This window comes from Theobroma cacao, chromosome 9, assembly GCF_000208745.1.
Source record: "Theobroma cacao cultivar B97-61/B2 chromosome 9, Criollo_cocoa_genome_V2, whole genome shotgun sequence".
Lineage (NCBI taxonomy): Eukaryota > Viridiplantae > Streptophyta > Magnoliopsida > Malvales > Malvaceae > Theobroma > Theobroma cacao.
The window spans coordinates 5833996-5849123 of NC_030858.1; the positions used below are offsets into that span (position 1 = coordinate 5833996).

The 15128-nt window shown below is 31.6% G+C and overlaps 1 protein-coding gene across 1 annotated transcript; it reads right to left on the reverse strand.

Moving 5' to 3' along the window:
* LOC18588606 (heat stress transcription factor C-1) lies at positions 12635 to 14153 on the reverse strand. Its single transcript, XM_007013123.2, has 2 exons — positions 13761 to 14153; positions 12635 to 13611 (listed from the first exon to the last, which is right to left on the reverse strand). The coding sequence occupies exons 1-2, from the start codon at positions 13971 to 13973 to the stop codon at positions 12802 to 12804; spliced, it is 1023 nt and encodes a 340-aa protein (XP_007013185.2). The 5' UTR covers positions 13974 to 14153; the 3' UTR covers positions 12635 to 12801.

A 15128-nucleotide genomic window follows, 5' to 3' on the forward strand; every position in this document is an offset into this window, starting at 1 on the left:
TAATTCTGTGTCAACACACCATATTGTCATCCCCTCACTACCTTAATCCAATAAAGAGATCGACGTTTAACCAATGCTGCCAAGTCATTTATAGCCAACCTTTTTCCTTCAAACATTACCTCATTAGCCCTCCAAAGAGACCATAAAGTAGCCTCGTAAACCAAAAACCATCATTTCTTGCACTTCAACTGCCTTACTAAAGTATCACATTGTTGCATAAAGAATTGAACTGAATCAGGTAGTCAGCTGACCACACCCCACCATTTCAAGATTTCACCCAAAAAAATCCAACTCCAGTGACAACTAATAAGCAGGTGATTCCAATCTTCAATGAAGGCATGACACCGGGGACATAAGCTACGTTCCTCCAACATAGATATATCCATCCCCCTAGAAATCAGAATTTTTTTTTGTGGGAATGCAGTCCAAGTTAGCTAAGTATAGGAAACATTGCACCTTGGGAGGTATTGGAGACTCCACACTGCTAAAAAGATGTTGTCATGCCCAGCCTCACAATTACTGTTAACGGCAAAAGAAAGTTTCTTAAACGAGAAGGTTTTATGCTCATAAAATATATATCCAAATCAACCTATCCTCCCTATTTCTAATCAAACATACCTCACTTACAATGGTTGGTAGCTGTTCAAGAAATTCAAGTTTCCCACTCAAACAAAGCTCTTTTAAACACAATCTACCAACTGGAATAATCCTGCACCTTTTCATTTTTATATATTGCTAGTTGGAACACTTTTGTAAATACATCTTTCAAGAGCCTAGCATCCATCCAAACATCACGTCAAAATAGAATATTTTCACCCTTACCCAAAACGCAATGACAGCATCATTTCCAATGAAACTAGGAATTTCTTTCACAGCTTGTAAGACTTAGAGCTAATATCTCTCCAAAACCTTTGACATCTTGCAATTATTTTCCGAAAAGAAAAGGGAATCAAAGATTAATTTTTCGTTTCCAAAGACAGCTATATCCACAATTAAATTTCCACCATCAGTTACTGACGACTACTAAATTTTTATTAAATTAACGATTTTCAATGTACTTTTTTTTTTTTCCATTTAACTTTTACCATCTCTCTTTTCTTTCACTTCCTCCCCATAATAAAGCTCTCCTTGAAAAATAGATATTTGGAACGAAGGCAAATTACTATAGTATAGTTTATTTAGTACTACTATAGTGTAGTTTAAGCTATACTACTTGTAATCTTATTGCATACCTCAACTTTAATTTATTAGATAAAACAACTAATTTTTCATTCTTTCATCTTAATTTCTTCATTGCTACCTAAATACTGTGATTGGGAAACAAATTTTCACTGCCAAGCACTCTATTGATCCGTAGAATTTACTTTTCCTTTGCTTCATTTTTTTGGGTTTCGGGGGTGCTGTATTTTTTGTAGGATTGATCTTGGCATATTCTTTTCTCGCATTTCCATAACTAGACATACCCATTACTTGTATGTTGCTTTTTGAACATTACAACTATGGAACCCTTATGACAAAATGCGTTTTGATTATTCGACTTATGCAGAATTGTCAACAAAAGGTGTTAAACATCAATTCTTGGGGAGGATCATATGCCATTCTCTAAATACCCTTTTGCTCATCCTTTTTCCCTTTCTTGTGGCTGTGCTACGAGGAATAAAGTTTTAATTAGTATAATCATTTAGTGGTAGTGCGGAAATGATGATAATAAAGTAGAAGCTAAGCATCTTGGCTTAGATGTAAGTAAACAGCTCTTAATCAGGTGTTGAAAAGGGTAAAAGCTGTGGACATAATTAAATTTCAAAGATGAGCATATACCGATAATACAATCTTTTCGACCGTAGAAATTTTTAAGTATGAAAAATTTTGAGTTCGTTAATTTTGGCCATCCTAAAACAAATTGTCCTAGTCCTAAGTCCCATTATTATTAGAAATATTCCTAATGCGCATACCAAATTATACCAAGATATCTTGATATCTGAAATGAATACCAAGATAGATAGATATATATATATATATATATATATTGTTCTAGGTTTTTAGAATGCTTCCCAGTGTGCGCCCACAAGTTTTGGTTGAGGTCTATTATTTATTCCATTTGCCATGCCACAAACTTTATAACCAATGATGCTGGGAAGAGGCCATTCCCTTGATTTAACGTAATAATTATTTTTTAAAAAAAATCATTATTACGTCTGATTTGGGGTATCTGCAATTCTTCATCAATGCTTGGCAAGCTTCTTTTAATTATTGCAAGCCTTCAACTCTTTTTCTCTACCAAAACTTATCAATAATTAATTATAATTAAGAATTCTTAAAGCTTCCCATTGAAATATCAAATACCATATTCCATACAAATAAGTAGCAAGTAGCAGAGAATGACAAAGAGGCCAAAGACTTCACCAACTTCACACCACTGTAGTACAACTCTACTCTAAAATTAAACTAAAGGAGGTTTGGAATAAAATATAAATGGTGTACATCATTTCTAAAACATCAAATAAGACAAAAGAATCCACGAGGGACCCCTTCTTAGGAAGCTTGATCAAGGCGGTTTAGCTTTTTAATCAAAGCTTGATTAGACACTCGTGCTTTGTTGATTACCTTTCTAATTACTATATTACAAGTCTATATACGATTGAAAACTGATTAAAACGTACAAAATAACCTAATGTTCCTATGCATATAAGTACATGCTTCAAAGTTATATCACTAAATTTTGTTCGAATGTCGCATGCACAGATGAAGATCAATATATTTCATTTCGTCATACCTAACTGGAAAATATAAACTAATGTATAAGCACTGTGATCAAGATTAAGTACAAATAAAAACAAGGAAAGAGTTGAGAATATATGATGACAAGAATGAACCTATCATCACAGACCTAGTATTAATATATGGATGAAACTTACCCAAACTAATTAATAATAAACCTTTTACTTGGTGGGAGACAATGGTATGTCCCGCAGAAGATTAGAGGGGAAGATTAGTAAAGGCTTAAAGTCGCATTATTAAAAAAAGGGGTTTTTTTTAGATGCAACCCAGATACATAGTGGGGGATTCCCATGGAAATGATACAATGGAAGGTGCGCCTTTGGAAAAGCTAACAAAGAAAAAAGTGAATGAATTGCAAAAAAAAAAAAATCTGAATGGAAAAAGAAATTTTTGAGGACCCATTACCACTTTATAAATGATTTATACAGAGATTTATGATTCCAGAAAATGAGACAGAGCAAGAGACAATCCTTTACTGAACATCTTCTGTTGATGTGGTAAAGTTTGCATAAAAACAATGCAAAGGAAAAGAAAATTCAGTGTGTCCTTAGAGGCTTAAGATTGAAAAACAACAATGCCCACTTTAATATCAGAGTTTCCTAGGAAATCAAATCACCCTTTCAATGTTTTTATACAAGAGATTTGGACATTATATTTCAAATTAAAGCTTTGTTCTAGATGAAAATGATGGAAAAAGTGGTTGTGAGAAGAAATTTTTCAACCCAATAATTGGGCTGCTTGTGTCTTAAATTGGGCTTTAAAAGGAGACTATGTTGCTTCTTAGTATAATTATGAAACCTTGGTTGGACCTCATCGAAATCGATTTCTCTAACGGGCTTGGGTCTCATATAATTATGCCAACAAAGAAATGGTAGATTCCATGTATCTTGACGCGAAAAATAGCTAGACTTAAAAATAAATATATGTGGTGAAATATAATTTAAAAGAACATCTATTAGAAAAAAGTATAAATAAAGTAAAAAGATCTTATTCAAGAGAATATATTTACAAATGAAGATGTGTATTTATAGACTAGTAATTCCTATCTAGATGGAATTTACAAGATAAACGATAATATTAAAGAATTTTATTTGGATAGATTAAATCTAAATTTTAATTCAGTACAATCTATATCTAAATTTAGATATACATAATTGAATATAAAAGTTCAAATCAAATTACACTCTTATATTTGACTTGTCGGGTTATTTGGTTTGTCCCGGCTATCTAACACGATCTGAACTCTCATACCATGACATAATAGACATTCATACATTATATTCATAACACTCCCCCTTAAATATACATTCTATTAAAAATATGACTCATTAAAATTTTACTAAAAAACCCTCATAGGAAAAAATTTGAACAAAGGAAAAAGAATACATAGTTCTTTTCAAAAATACATATATGAAATACCACTTAATTAAAAACCAAGTGGGAAAAAATTTGATGAAGAAAAAGAGCACAATGCCTATTCTACTCCCTCAAATTACTGTTTTATTTAAGTTTTTTAAAACGACGTATTTTAATCTTTTGTACCAACTTTTCAAATATTACAGTAGAAGGGCTTCGATGAATAAATCTACTAGATTTTTATTTGAATGAATTTGTTGAACAATAATATCACCTTTTACTTAGAAATCACGAGTAACGAAGAATTTTTAGTGAAATATGTTTTGTTCTATCGCCTTTAATGTATCTTTCCTTTAACTAAGCGATGCAAACAGTATTATCCTCATATAACATTATTGGAATTTCTTTATTGGTTGACAAGTCACACGTTTCTTGAATATGTTGAGTTATAGATTTTAACCAAATATATTCACGACTTGCCTCATTAATTGATAAAATTTCTACACGATTAGAAGAAGTAACAACTATAGTTTATTTTACAGAACACCATGAAATAGTAATATCTCCATATATGAATAAATAACTTGTTTGGGATCGAGTTATATGTGAATCAGATAAATATCCTACATCAACATAACTTATTAAATATGATTTTGAATACATTTGAGTAATATAAGTTTTTGTCTATTGTTCATCGGAGATATCGAAATATATGTTTAATTTCATTCTAATGTCTTAGAGTTGAAAAAGAACCATATCCTGATAACAAATTTACAACAAATAATATATCAGTTCGTTCATTGCTAACAATATATATTAGTGTTCCGATTGCACTAAGATATAATACTTCAGGATCAAAGAGTTCTTCTTCATCCTCACGAGGTCAAAAAGAGTATTTTTTTCACATCTAATTACCTTAGAACCGTTGGTGAATTCAATTGATGTACTTTATATAGAATCATTTTGGCACTTTTGCTATATAATTTGAATAATGTGCAAAATTTCATTTGTCAAGTGCTTAATCTGAAGATTCAAATAAAACTTTGTTTTTCCAAGATCTTTCATCTCAAATTCTTTCTTTAAAAAACTCAAATCTTTTGATAATTCTTCAAGAGTTCTAATAATATTCAGGTCATTAACATAACAATAATTATATCAAATTCGAATCCAAAGTGATTTTATAGCCTTCAAGAGCATATAGGATCCATTTATAGCTTTTTTTCAACAAATATTCACTAACGCAATTCGTTAAAGTGATTATCCCACATACATCTGAATTGCTTTTAATCCATAAAAATATTTATTTAATTTAATCGAATAAATTTTTTGAAATTTGTTTGATTCAGGCAACTTAAATTCTTTAGAAATTTTCGTATAGATATCGATATTAAGTAAGCCATATAAATAGGCTGTAGCTACATTCATTAGACGCATTTCAATCTTCTCATGTATTTTTTGACTAATTAAATATAAAAATGTAATTGCATTAACCATAAAAGAATATGTCTTTTCATAATAAATATTAAGTCTTTAGGTAAAATCTTGTGCAATAAGTTGTGTTTTGTATTTTACAATCTCGTTTTTCTCATTTCATTTTTTCACAAATATCCATTTGAATCCCATTGGTTTTGCTCCTCTTGTTGTATGGAATACAGATCCAAAAATTTTATGTTTTTTAAGTGAATTCAATTCTGCCTTGATTGCATCTTTTCACATTAGTAATTCATTTCTATGTCTACATTCTTCAATAGAAATAAGTTCAAGATTCTCATTTTCCTCCATAATATTGAGTACTAAATTATATGCAACAATATCATCAACATTTATTTATTCTAGTTCCATCTTTTCCCGACTTAACATAATTTATTGAGATATCTTTATTTTCAATGAGTTCAGATACTTAAATTTCTTTTGAAATTTTATCAATTATGTTAGACATATCTTCAAGAGTTTTTGTTCTCTTTTTCTAACCATTTTGTATATTTGCTCTTTTCTTTTTCAATAATTTTATTTTTGAAACTGATTAGTTTCCACACTTCTGGCATACATTTTCCTATATGGACATCAATTCTAATAGAAGAATTTGTAGTTGGTATATGAGATTTAATTATTCTCTTTAGATTAGTAAATACGTCTAACAACTAATTCGCTATATTTTGTAAATGAATTATCTTTTCAACTTTAAGTCCACATTGATTTATAATGCATTTTAAGAATTTTTTTTAAGCTACTTATTGTCTCCTTTTAATGTTGCAAAATTTATTTTATCAAAACAACAATCGACAAACTTTGTCATGAATAAATATCTTATTAATAGTTCTAGATATTTAATTATAAATTAAAATTTGTAGCCAATATATATTCCTAATCTCCTTTAAAGGCCTATCTTTGTGCATTGTGTGGGAGCAATTGAGACATACACTGCACATTTAAAAATTCATAAATGAAAATTTTTTTGTTTCTGACCATAAACCTATTGTATATGAGAGAATTTATGATAACTCGTTAACATGATATGTACAAGTACTGATTCATGCAAAATGGCATGCCCCTAAGCAAAAATAAGGAGTTTAGTTTTAATAAGCAATGGCCATACAATTAGTTGAAAGTGTTTAATAAATTATTTTGCTGGACCATTTTGTGTATGAAAATGAGCAACCAATTATTTAACAGTTATTTTAACTAATATGTAATATTCATAAAAGGATTGCCATGTAAATTCACCAGTATCGTCAAAATAAATAGTCTTGGTTGCATAATCAGAAAAATGTGCTCGCAAACAAATGATTTGGACTAGTAATATTGCAAATGCCAAATTACAAGTTAATTATAAGCACATATGACCATCTAGTCGACGTATTGATTAAAATCATAAAATATCTAAATGGTACATAAGGTGGATGTATGAGATCACGTATATCACCCTGATTATATTTCAAAAATGTAAGGGAATTAGTCCTAAGTTTAGCTAGCGATGACCTTATAATTAATTTGCCTTAAAAAGCAAACAACATATGAGAATTTATTATATTAAAAAATCTTCTAACTTTTTATTAGATGACTACATGAATTTTCAATAATTTGTCGTATCATTATTGATCTCAGATGACCCAACCGATCATGCCAAACAATAAAATTATTAGTAAACTTTTTGTTTATTATAACATTAATTTCAATCATTCTAATATTTGTGTAGTATAATCTAGATGAATATCTATATTATTTTTCAATAAAATAACATATATATATATATATAAAATAAAAAACTTACAAGTTAACAGAAGATAATATTAGATATATAATTTATTATTAAAATAATAATAAAAACAGATCATTTAAATATAATGAGAACATATAAAAACATCTTCATGATAAAATTATACTAAAACATCCAACAAATTATTTAAGAAATTTCGTTCTTGTATATTTAAATCTCCAATTACATGATTAATTCCTCATTTAAGGTGGATAAGAAAAATAACAACATCTATATGTGTTATATCAATTTGGTAATGGTTAAAATCATTTTGAACAGAATTTGTTTATATATATATATAGCTTTCATTCATGCTTAATGAGATGTTTCAATGTACAACAAATATGCGATCAATGGCCTGTTGTGCCACATCGATGACATATTTTTTCTATATTCTTTTTATTCCATCTACTTTTATCTTTTTCTTATATCTCTTTACTACCAATCCACTTTTGGTGGATAAAAGTATATATCTACTTTTGGTAGATAAAGGTATCCATCAAATTATGGTGGATATAAACCACTTTTAATGAGTAAAGATATCCACCCACTTCTAGTGAGTAAAGGTATCCATCTACGTAAAATTATTCGTCTACTTCTAGTGAGTAAAATTATCCATATATTTTTAATGGGTAAAATTATCCATCCACTCCTAATGGGTTAATGTATTCTTAAAATAGTTATTAGTGTAACCACCATGATTGTAATTATTATAACGACTTCTTACACGTTAATGACATTAATGATTAACTTGTATCCCATTCACTTCAAGAAATTAACGAAGTTCATAATTTTTCATTAGTGGTTTGTTATTTTGCTTAATCATAAAAAGACATGAAATTCAAAATAAAATATATTTCAGATTACCCAAAATATACTATTTTTCACTTGTTATAAAAATAGATATCATACAAAGTCAATCTCATATGTTCAATTCAAAATATCTTATGCAAAATCTCATAGTATCAAAGATAAATTTACATATATTGAACAAATTCATAGTTTGAAATTCAATTAAGAAAATCATATATTGAGAAAATCATGTTCCTAAACTATAACAAAGATATCAAATAAAATTATATATATTTTTATACTCAACCTGATTTAATAAATCAAGGGATAAAATATGATAAATACTACATGATAGCAAATTTCACATTAAGGCTAATTTTCAAGAAATAAAAATACAAAAGAGATATCAAGTCACTTACCTGATTTGTTAAAAACTAAAAATAAAAAAACTAACTATTAAAATCCTTTTGAAGCTTGAAGAAATGGAACTTTGACTTTGAGTTGATGATAAAAACTAAATGATATCAAAACTTAAGAGATTATAAAATCGTGCTGATAACTTGTTGTGAAATATAACCTAAAGAATATCTATGAGAGAAAAGTATTAATAAAGCAAGAATCTTATTCAATAGTATATATTTACAAATAAAGTAAGAGTCTTAATTATAGGCTAATAATCTCTATATAAATAAAATTTACAAGATAAAAATATTACTAAGAGTTTTGATTTTGATGCATTAAATTCAAATTTTAATTCATTCTAATCTACATCCAAATCTATATGTAAATAATAGAATATAAGAGTTCAAATCAAATTACACTCCTTTGTCTGGCCTATTGAACTATTTGATCTATTAACACTTCAACTATAATATAATGGACATTGACACATATATTCATAGTAATATAAATAATTAACAATAAATTTGGATGTCTAAATAGTTATATACTTGATCTTAGTGCTTGTAATTAATCTCTCTTTAATACCAAAATCAATCTAAGGGAGATTCAGAAGCCACTTCGTGAAACTCATGGCTCGTGATTATGACTCAAGTGAGTACCTAGCCTAGAGTGTAAATATTCTAACATGCCACGGCCTCCATGAAAGTCAAAGAAAAATAATCAATGTTAATGTAAAATTAATTATTTCAGTTACATTAATAGTCCAGTGAATGAGATTTTCCGCCCTTTTCTTGGTCTTTTTATTTTCTTTAAGTGGTGTCAAAAAGAAAACATGGAGTTGTTTTGAGAGAGCTAAGCAACAAAACAAGTCATGTCTCAAACCACTTCACTCGTGTAACATACACATAGCAAAGTACACAATGAGAATACTTTATACATACCCTTTTTCAATTGTTTTGTTTACTCCATTTTCTCTTCCTCTGGCCTGTGATCATAGGTCTTAAGGCAGATAGGCCCCCAAGCGTGCAAGATGGGAAGAAAACAATTGAAAGCTCCATCAATCATGATACACATCACGTGCACAAGTTAGTTCTTAGTCTAATCCAATTAAATATCATGAAAGTACAATTTTTCAAAAGCAAATCACCTAATTATACGTGGGTTTACTCTAACCACTACCTTTGATCGTAAACTACTTCATATAAACGACAATTTGCCCTAAACACATGGTCCTTATTTTCCCATCCAACCGGACAATGACTTCTCTAGTTCTGTTAAAATGCCAAGAAAATAGTTGTCACCCCATTGTTTTTTCTATTTTTTTTCCCACTAAAATTAGAGTATATTCTCTTGCCCCGAACACAGAGAGGAGGAGATTGGCGATTAAGAGAAAACTTAAGCAAGAAAACCAAAGAGTCTATCCCCCGCGTTTTGGACCCCAATGCCATGAACTTTGGTGTGTTGCCAGTGCTACCCTTTTAAATTACAAACCAAACCATCACAATGACACGTGGTGGGTCCTACGGTAGTGATGGGTTCAACGTCTACCCTGATTGTTAGGCCCCCGCTTTAAGATGAAGCATAGGAAAGCTTACACGTGTCGAACCCATGCCCCTCCCCACTCTCATTCGCCAACCACGTGGTGGCACGAGCGAGAGAGAGAGGGAAACTAGTGCAGTGGTCCCCACCCCGAAAGTGCAAAAATTAAAAAAAAAAATTAAGATGCCGATGGGACCCACTTTTCTTTCCATTATCGACAAGTAGCGGGACCCATATTTTCCTCTCAGGGGAAGCCCCTCACGCCCAAAAGCGATTCAGTCCCACGTGATCCTGCCCTCGCGTTATTCGGTCGTCACCCAGAAGGGGAAACTGTGATTATCATTGGTGATTTTGTTTGACTTTGTATTGATCAAAACGTTAATCCTAATTAAATAATCGACGCTTTTGTTTGCCCCCTTCCCTCACATGGATCCAGTGACGATGGGGGAAAACGAGAAATTCCCAACGCCCTTTTGAGCCACGCGCGTAGAGCGTGACCAGATGAAGGGACAATTGAAGAAATAATCGGGCCATCTCAGAGTAGGACATGGAGTGCAGAGAAGAGAAAATATGGACTACATTATTCTAATTTTAATAATAATAATAATATAAGTTTATGAAAACATATTATTTTTTGAGCTGTCCTTATATGCATCGAAAAGTCGCGGTTGGATGAAAATTGATAGTCCTAGCTTATGACGGTATCCTGCTTGGCCACAGTAATGAGGGCAATTGGGGAAATCTACGTAGCATTGCGATCCACGTAGCAAGGTGGTGTTGGTCAGTGTTCATCCGCTGTGGTACTTGTTACTTTTCATTGTTGGACACGAGGAATTGGAACGGTAACAACACCATCAATCAGTAACTTTTTACTTACATTCTTTCCACTTTATGAACTTCCAATTCCGTAAAAAGGTCTGGGAAGGATAAATTCTAAGTACAAGTACATTTATTCTAACAACAAGATCAATTCAATGTACAAATTGTTTAAAGTATTCATATTATTTAGCAAATTTTAAAATTATTATTATGATATGCATTGATTTTAAGTTGATAAGTAAAATAAATTTCCAGTTTTAAAGAAAACGTTATGCTGAACATTAAAATTCAACTGCTTAATAATAATTTTCCTTTATTATTCCCGTTCATAAGATAAAACAAAAAGAAATATTTGCGTAAGTGCATAGCTAAGCCATTGAAGTGCTTTGTTATACCATTAAATCCTACTAGGATTAGATTTTAATAATGAAACACGTGCAATGCAACCAATTACATGACAATTGCAGCTAAAGCTGATGGCTAAAATAAAACGTTTCCCAATTGAAAATTCACGGACTTCCTTTGTCATCCAACATTTATGGAGTACACCATTAAATTAAATATAATATAATTTGATTCAGCATTCATGTTATTTTTGAATGCCTTTTTTCCAACAAATCTTTCGTAAAAGATATTGAAAATATTTGTTATAATTATTACTCCCCCCTCCCTAAATTCATTATCTCTATTTGGCTTTCACAAAATTAAAAAACAAAAGCCTTTAATTTTCTATATTTTATATTACAGTATTATTTCTTATATAATTAATTTTTAAAATGAAAGTTTTAAATCTAAAAAAAAGAATATGAAACCATCATAATATTTTTTTTTTGGGCATTTTAATTATTAGACATCCTTTTAAGCTGCCTTTTTTAGGTACAAAAAAGGATGTGGTCACGTGGGATCGAAATGGATTCTTTGCCATTCACTATTTTTTTTTTTAAGAAAAAAGAAAAAAACTCCTGTCAAAAGTTCAGTTGCCAATTAGGGTAGGGTATGCCACAGTATTTGGACTTTTGGGCGAGATAAGGTGGCCTGCCGTTGTTAGGTAGGGTAGCCGAACATTAACAAGAGTGCTTATTGCGGATTTGCCCTTTGCCGTCCAAATACAAATACTCCTTTCATTCTTTATTAATTATTATTGTTGATTATTCTCAGCCCCAGTTCTCTTAGGCTTCAAGGCTTTACTTTTCATTTTTGGATGTCAAAGCCTTTGAAAAAGAAAAACCGAAAATTGATTTGATTCTTTTCCTGGCTTCCAATGTTAAATCACACTGTTTATGAATTTTGCATATAATTCGTAATGGGACCCCTGTTTGATTTCACTATCACATATAATTTATAGTACAGAACCCACTTAAATGATACACTAATAGAATTGACTAAGATTGAAATAATAAAATAGCAAAAACTTTAATAATAAATGTAAAGATGGAAATACATGGCAAAAATTCAACATGCCCATGCATGGTACTTGTTTAGAGGCTAGCTAGCATGTACTCACGACATTGACATGTTCAAATATAACCAAAAGATTAAAGAAAAAAAAGGGCATATTCAATCTTTTACTATCTAAAATTTAGTACTTGCAAAAAGAAAGTATAAATTTTTTTTTTTGATAATGGAAATAAGCTGCATTTAACGAGAAAACATAAGCATATGAAAGTAGCCAAAATATTCAGAGTTTATACATAATTATAAGATAAGCTCTTTATTAACCTTAGAATTAAATCATTTATATACAAAAACCGAAAAAAGAAAACAAATAAAAACAAAAACAGAATATGAAAAATCTAAAGCTAAAAACAAAAATCAATAGGGAAAGATAGAATCCAAGATATATCATGTGAAGCAACTAACTAAAAGCCACCTCCTAATAGCGAAAATGGATAAGGCGGTGGTGGACGCGCCTCCATCCCTGCCGCCGCCATTTCTCCAAAGTAACCCAGTTGCCCATTATTATCACCATACCCACCTAAACTACTAGTTCCCGGCGAAGACATGGCCGTGCCGTTTTTAATCACTGACGGTGCCAACACAACCGCCGGCATTTGGCTTGTTACTGTGGCGCAACCGTAGTTCATGACTTGCCCTGTAATTGGTCTATGACCCAACAACAACTCTCTGGAGTCCTCAGGCGATGGCGATGATTGATAATTTGAGCGACAGAAGTTGTTGTCTACATCGAATCCGGTTTCTGGAGGCGAAATTACTCCAGGATTCACTTCTTCTTCGTCTTCAGATTTCACTGAATTATTCGAAACCGCCAGGCTTGAAGAAGATGAATACGAGGATGGCATAATCGTCAACCGTTGCTTCTTCTCGGCGTTAAGTTGTCTTGTTCGTTCCTTTTCGAGCATCATACGAGGGAGGAGATCAGTGTCTTCAACAACTTTGTAAAGAAACGCCATCATTTGTTGCGGGCGTCTCTCCGTGGCTTCTAAACGCTTGTTCATGCCTTGTAGCTCTTCTTCCAACGACTTTTGTTCCTCTTTTAGCCTCGCTATTTCCATGACTATTTGCTTGTCGTCTAAATCCTCAGCTTTCATTTGCATGTATGGATTTTTGTTTTGCTTTCTCCTTACTATGTTCTTCAACAAATGCTTTTGCCCTCGGAGAAAACATTCATTTGCGAATTCCCACTTATCCGGATCCACTTTCCTGAAACCCTAAACATCAAACCATATATATATATATATATATATATATATACAACAAACCAAAAATAAAAATTATTTCAACCTAGAATCAATGGATCAATTTAAAGAAACATTAGATAGATGTTCAATTTCAGGCAAGGAAGAAGATAGGTACTTACGTAAGTGTTAAGCTGGCGAACGAAGCTAGAAAAATTGCTATGCTTGAAGTAAGCAGGCAAAATCCTCTGAGAGAAATCTAAAGGGTCCATAACGATGAAACTGTTATTAGCTTTACCCCAAGCGATCAGAGTGTCAGTGGTCGGATCATTGACCAACTGATAAGTTTTCACAACGAACGGCGCAACAATATTGTTGTTACTGTTCGACTCCATCAAAACATAAAAACCTTTTTTGTCTCTCTGCCACTTCCCTGTAGACTCTAAATAAAAACAAAGGTTTCCTTCTTTCGAAGGTGAAAGACGAGAAGAAGGCAGAGATAAAATGTGAAGGGCTGAGTTGGGATTTGCCTTTGGGTGTGTTTATCTTTTCCTTTTTTTTTTTTCAACAAAGGTCTGAGGTAGAAGCGTAATATATAATGGAGGCAAGGAGGGGTATCGTGGCTCGAATCAGGACGGGTCTGATATTTCCTGGGGTCACGAGATTGGGGACCCACATGGCTCCGCTTTTTTCATCTTTTGCTACATGTCACGGTCCCAATGGGTTTAGATATTTTTCCTTCCGAGCCTTGTCAGCTTGTGCTTCACATGCGCGCGTGTGGGGGAGGGGGGAATTAGTGACGTGGTCCCCTGAGGGTACAGACAAATTGTAGCTAAAAGACAAGGGGATTGTGGTTGGGTTTAACAGTCACTTACTAAAAAGAGGAGAAGATAATCAAATAAAATGAAAAATGTGGTGCATTAGCAAGAAAAGAAATGTAAATTAAGTATTGGGGGGGTGTGAATATATAGTTCGCCTCCTTACTCCTAACCAATTATTTATAAATTTATTTATAGTCTTTATGTTTGAGGGAGCTAGAGCATTTTGCACGGTCACAACTCACAACGTATTCCTCTTTCAAATTAAAGACTTTTTCCTTGTATGAACTTTGAGACTTTGTAACATTTTGTCAAAAGTTTTTGACAAAATGTGATTTTATGCCAACCATATAACTAATTAATGCGTTTCACCTGAAGTAGTCGTAGCCTTTGGCACTCACATAAATACATATATACATATTACTATTCAATAATAATTCAATATGTTCAGAGCATTATTGTTTATCTTATTGTAATATTACGTGTAATTGACTCATTTACCTAAAACCATAAGGGCATGCTTGGTTGGAGGGAATGGAATAGTCATTCCTCCCCTATTCTGATTCTTGAGATAAAGTTGTATTTGGTTCAATGGAATGACTATTATTCAGAATAACCATTCCAAGAGAAGCCTGAATAGCCATTACCAAGGCTCCCTTTGATAATAGTTATTCCAAATTGTTGAAAATAAGAAAAAAAGTTGATTAGATAAATATATCATTTTACAATTTA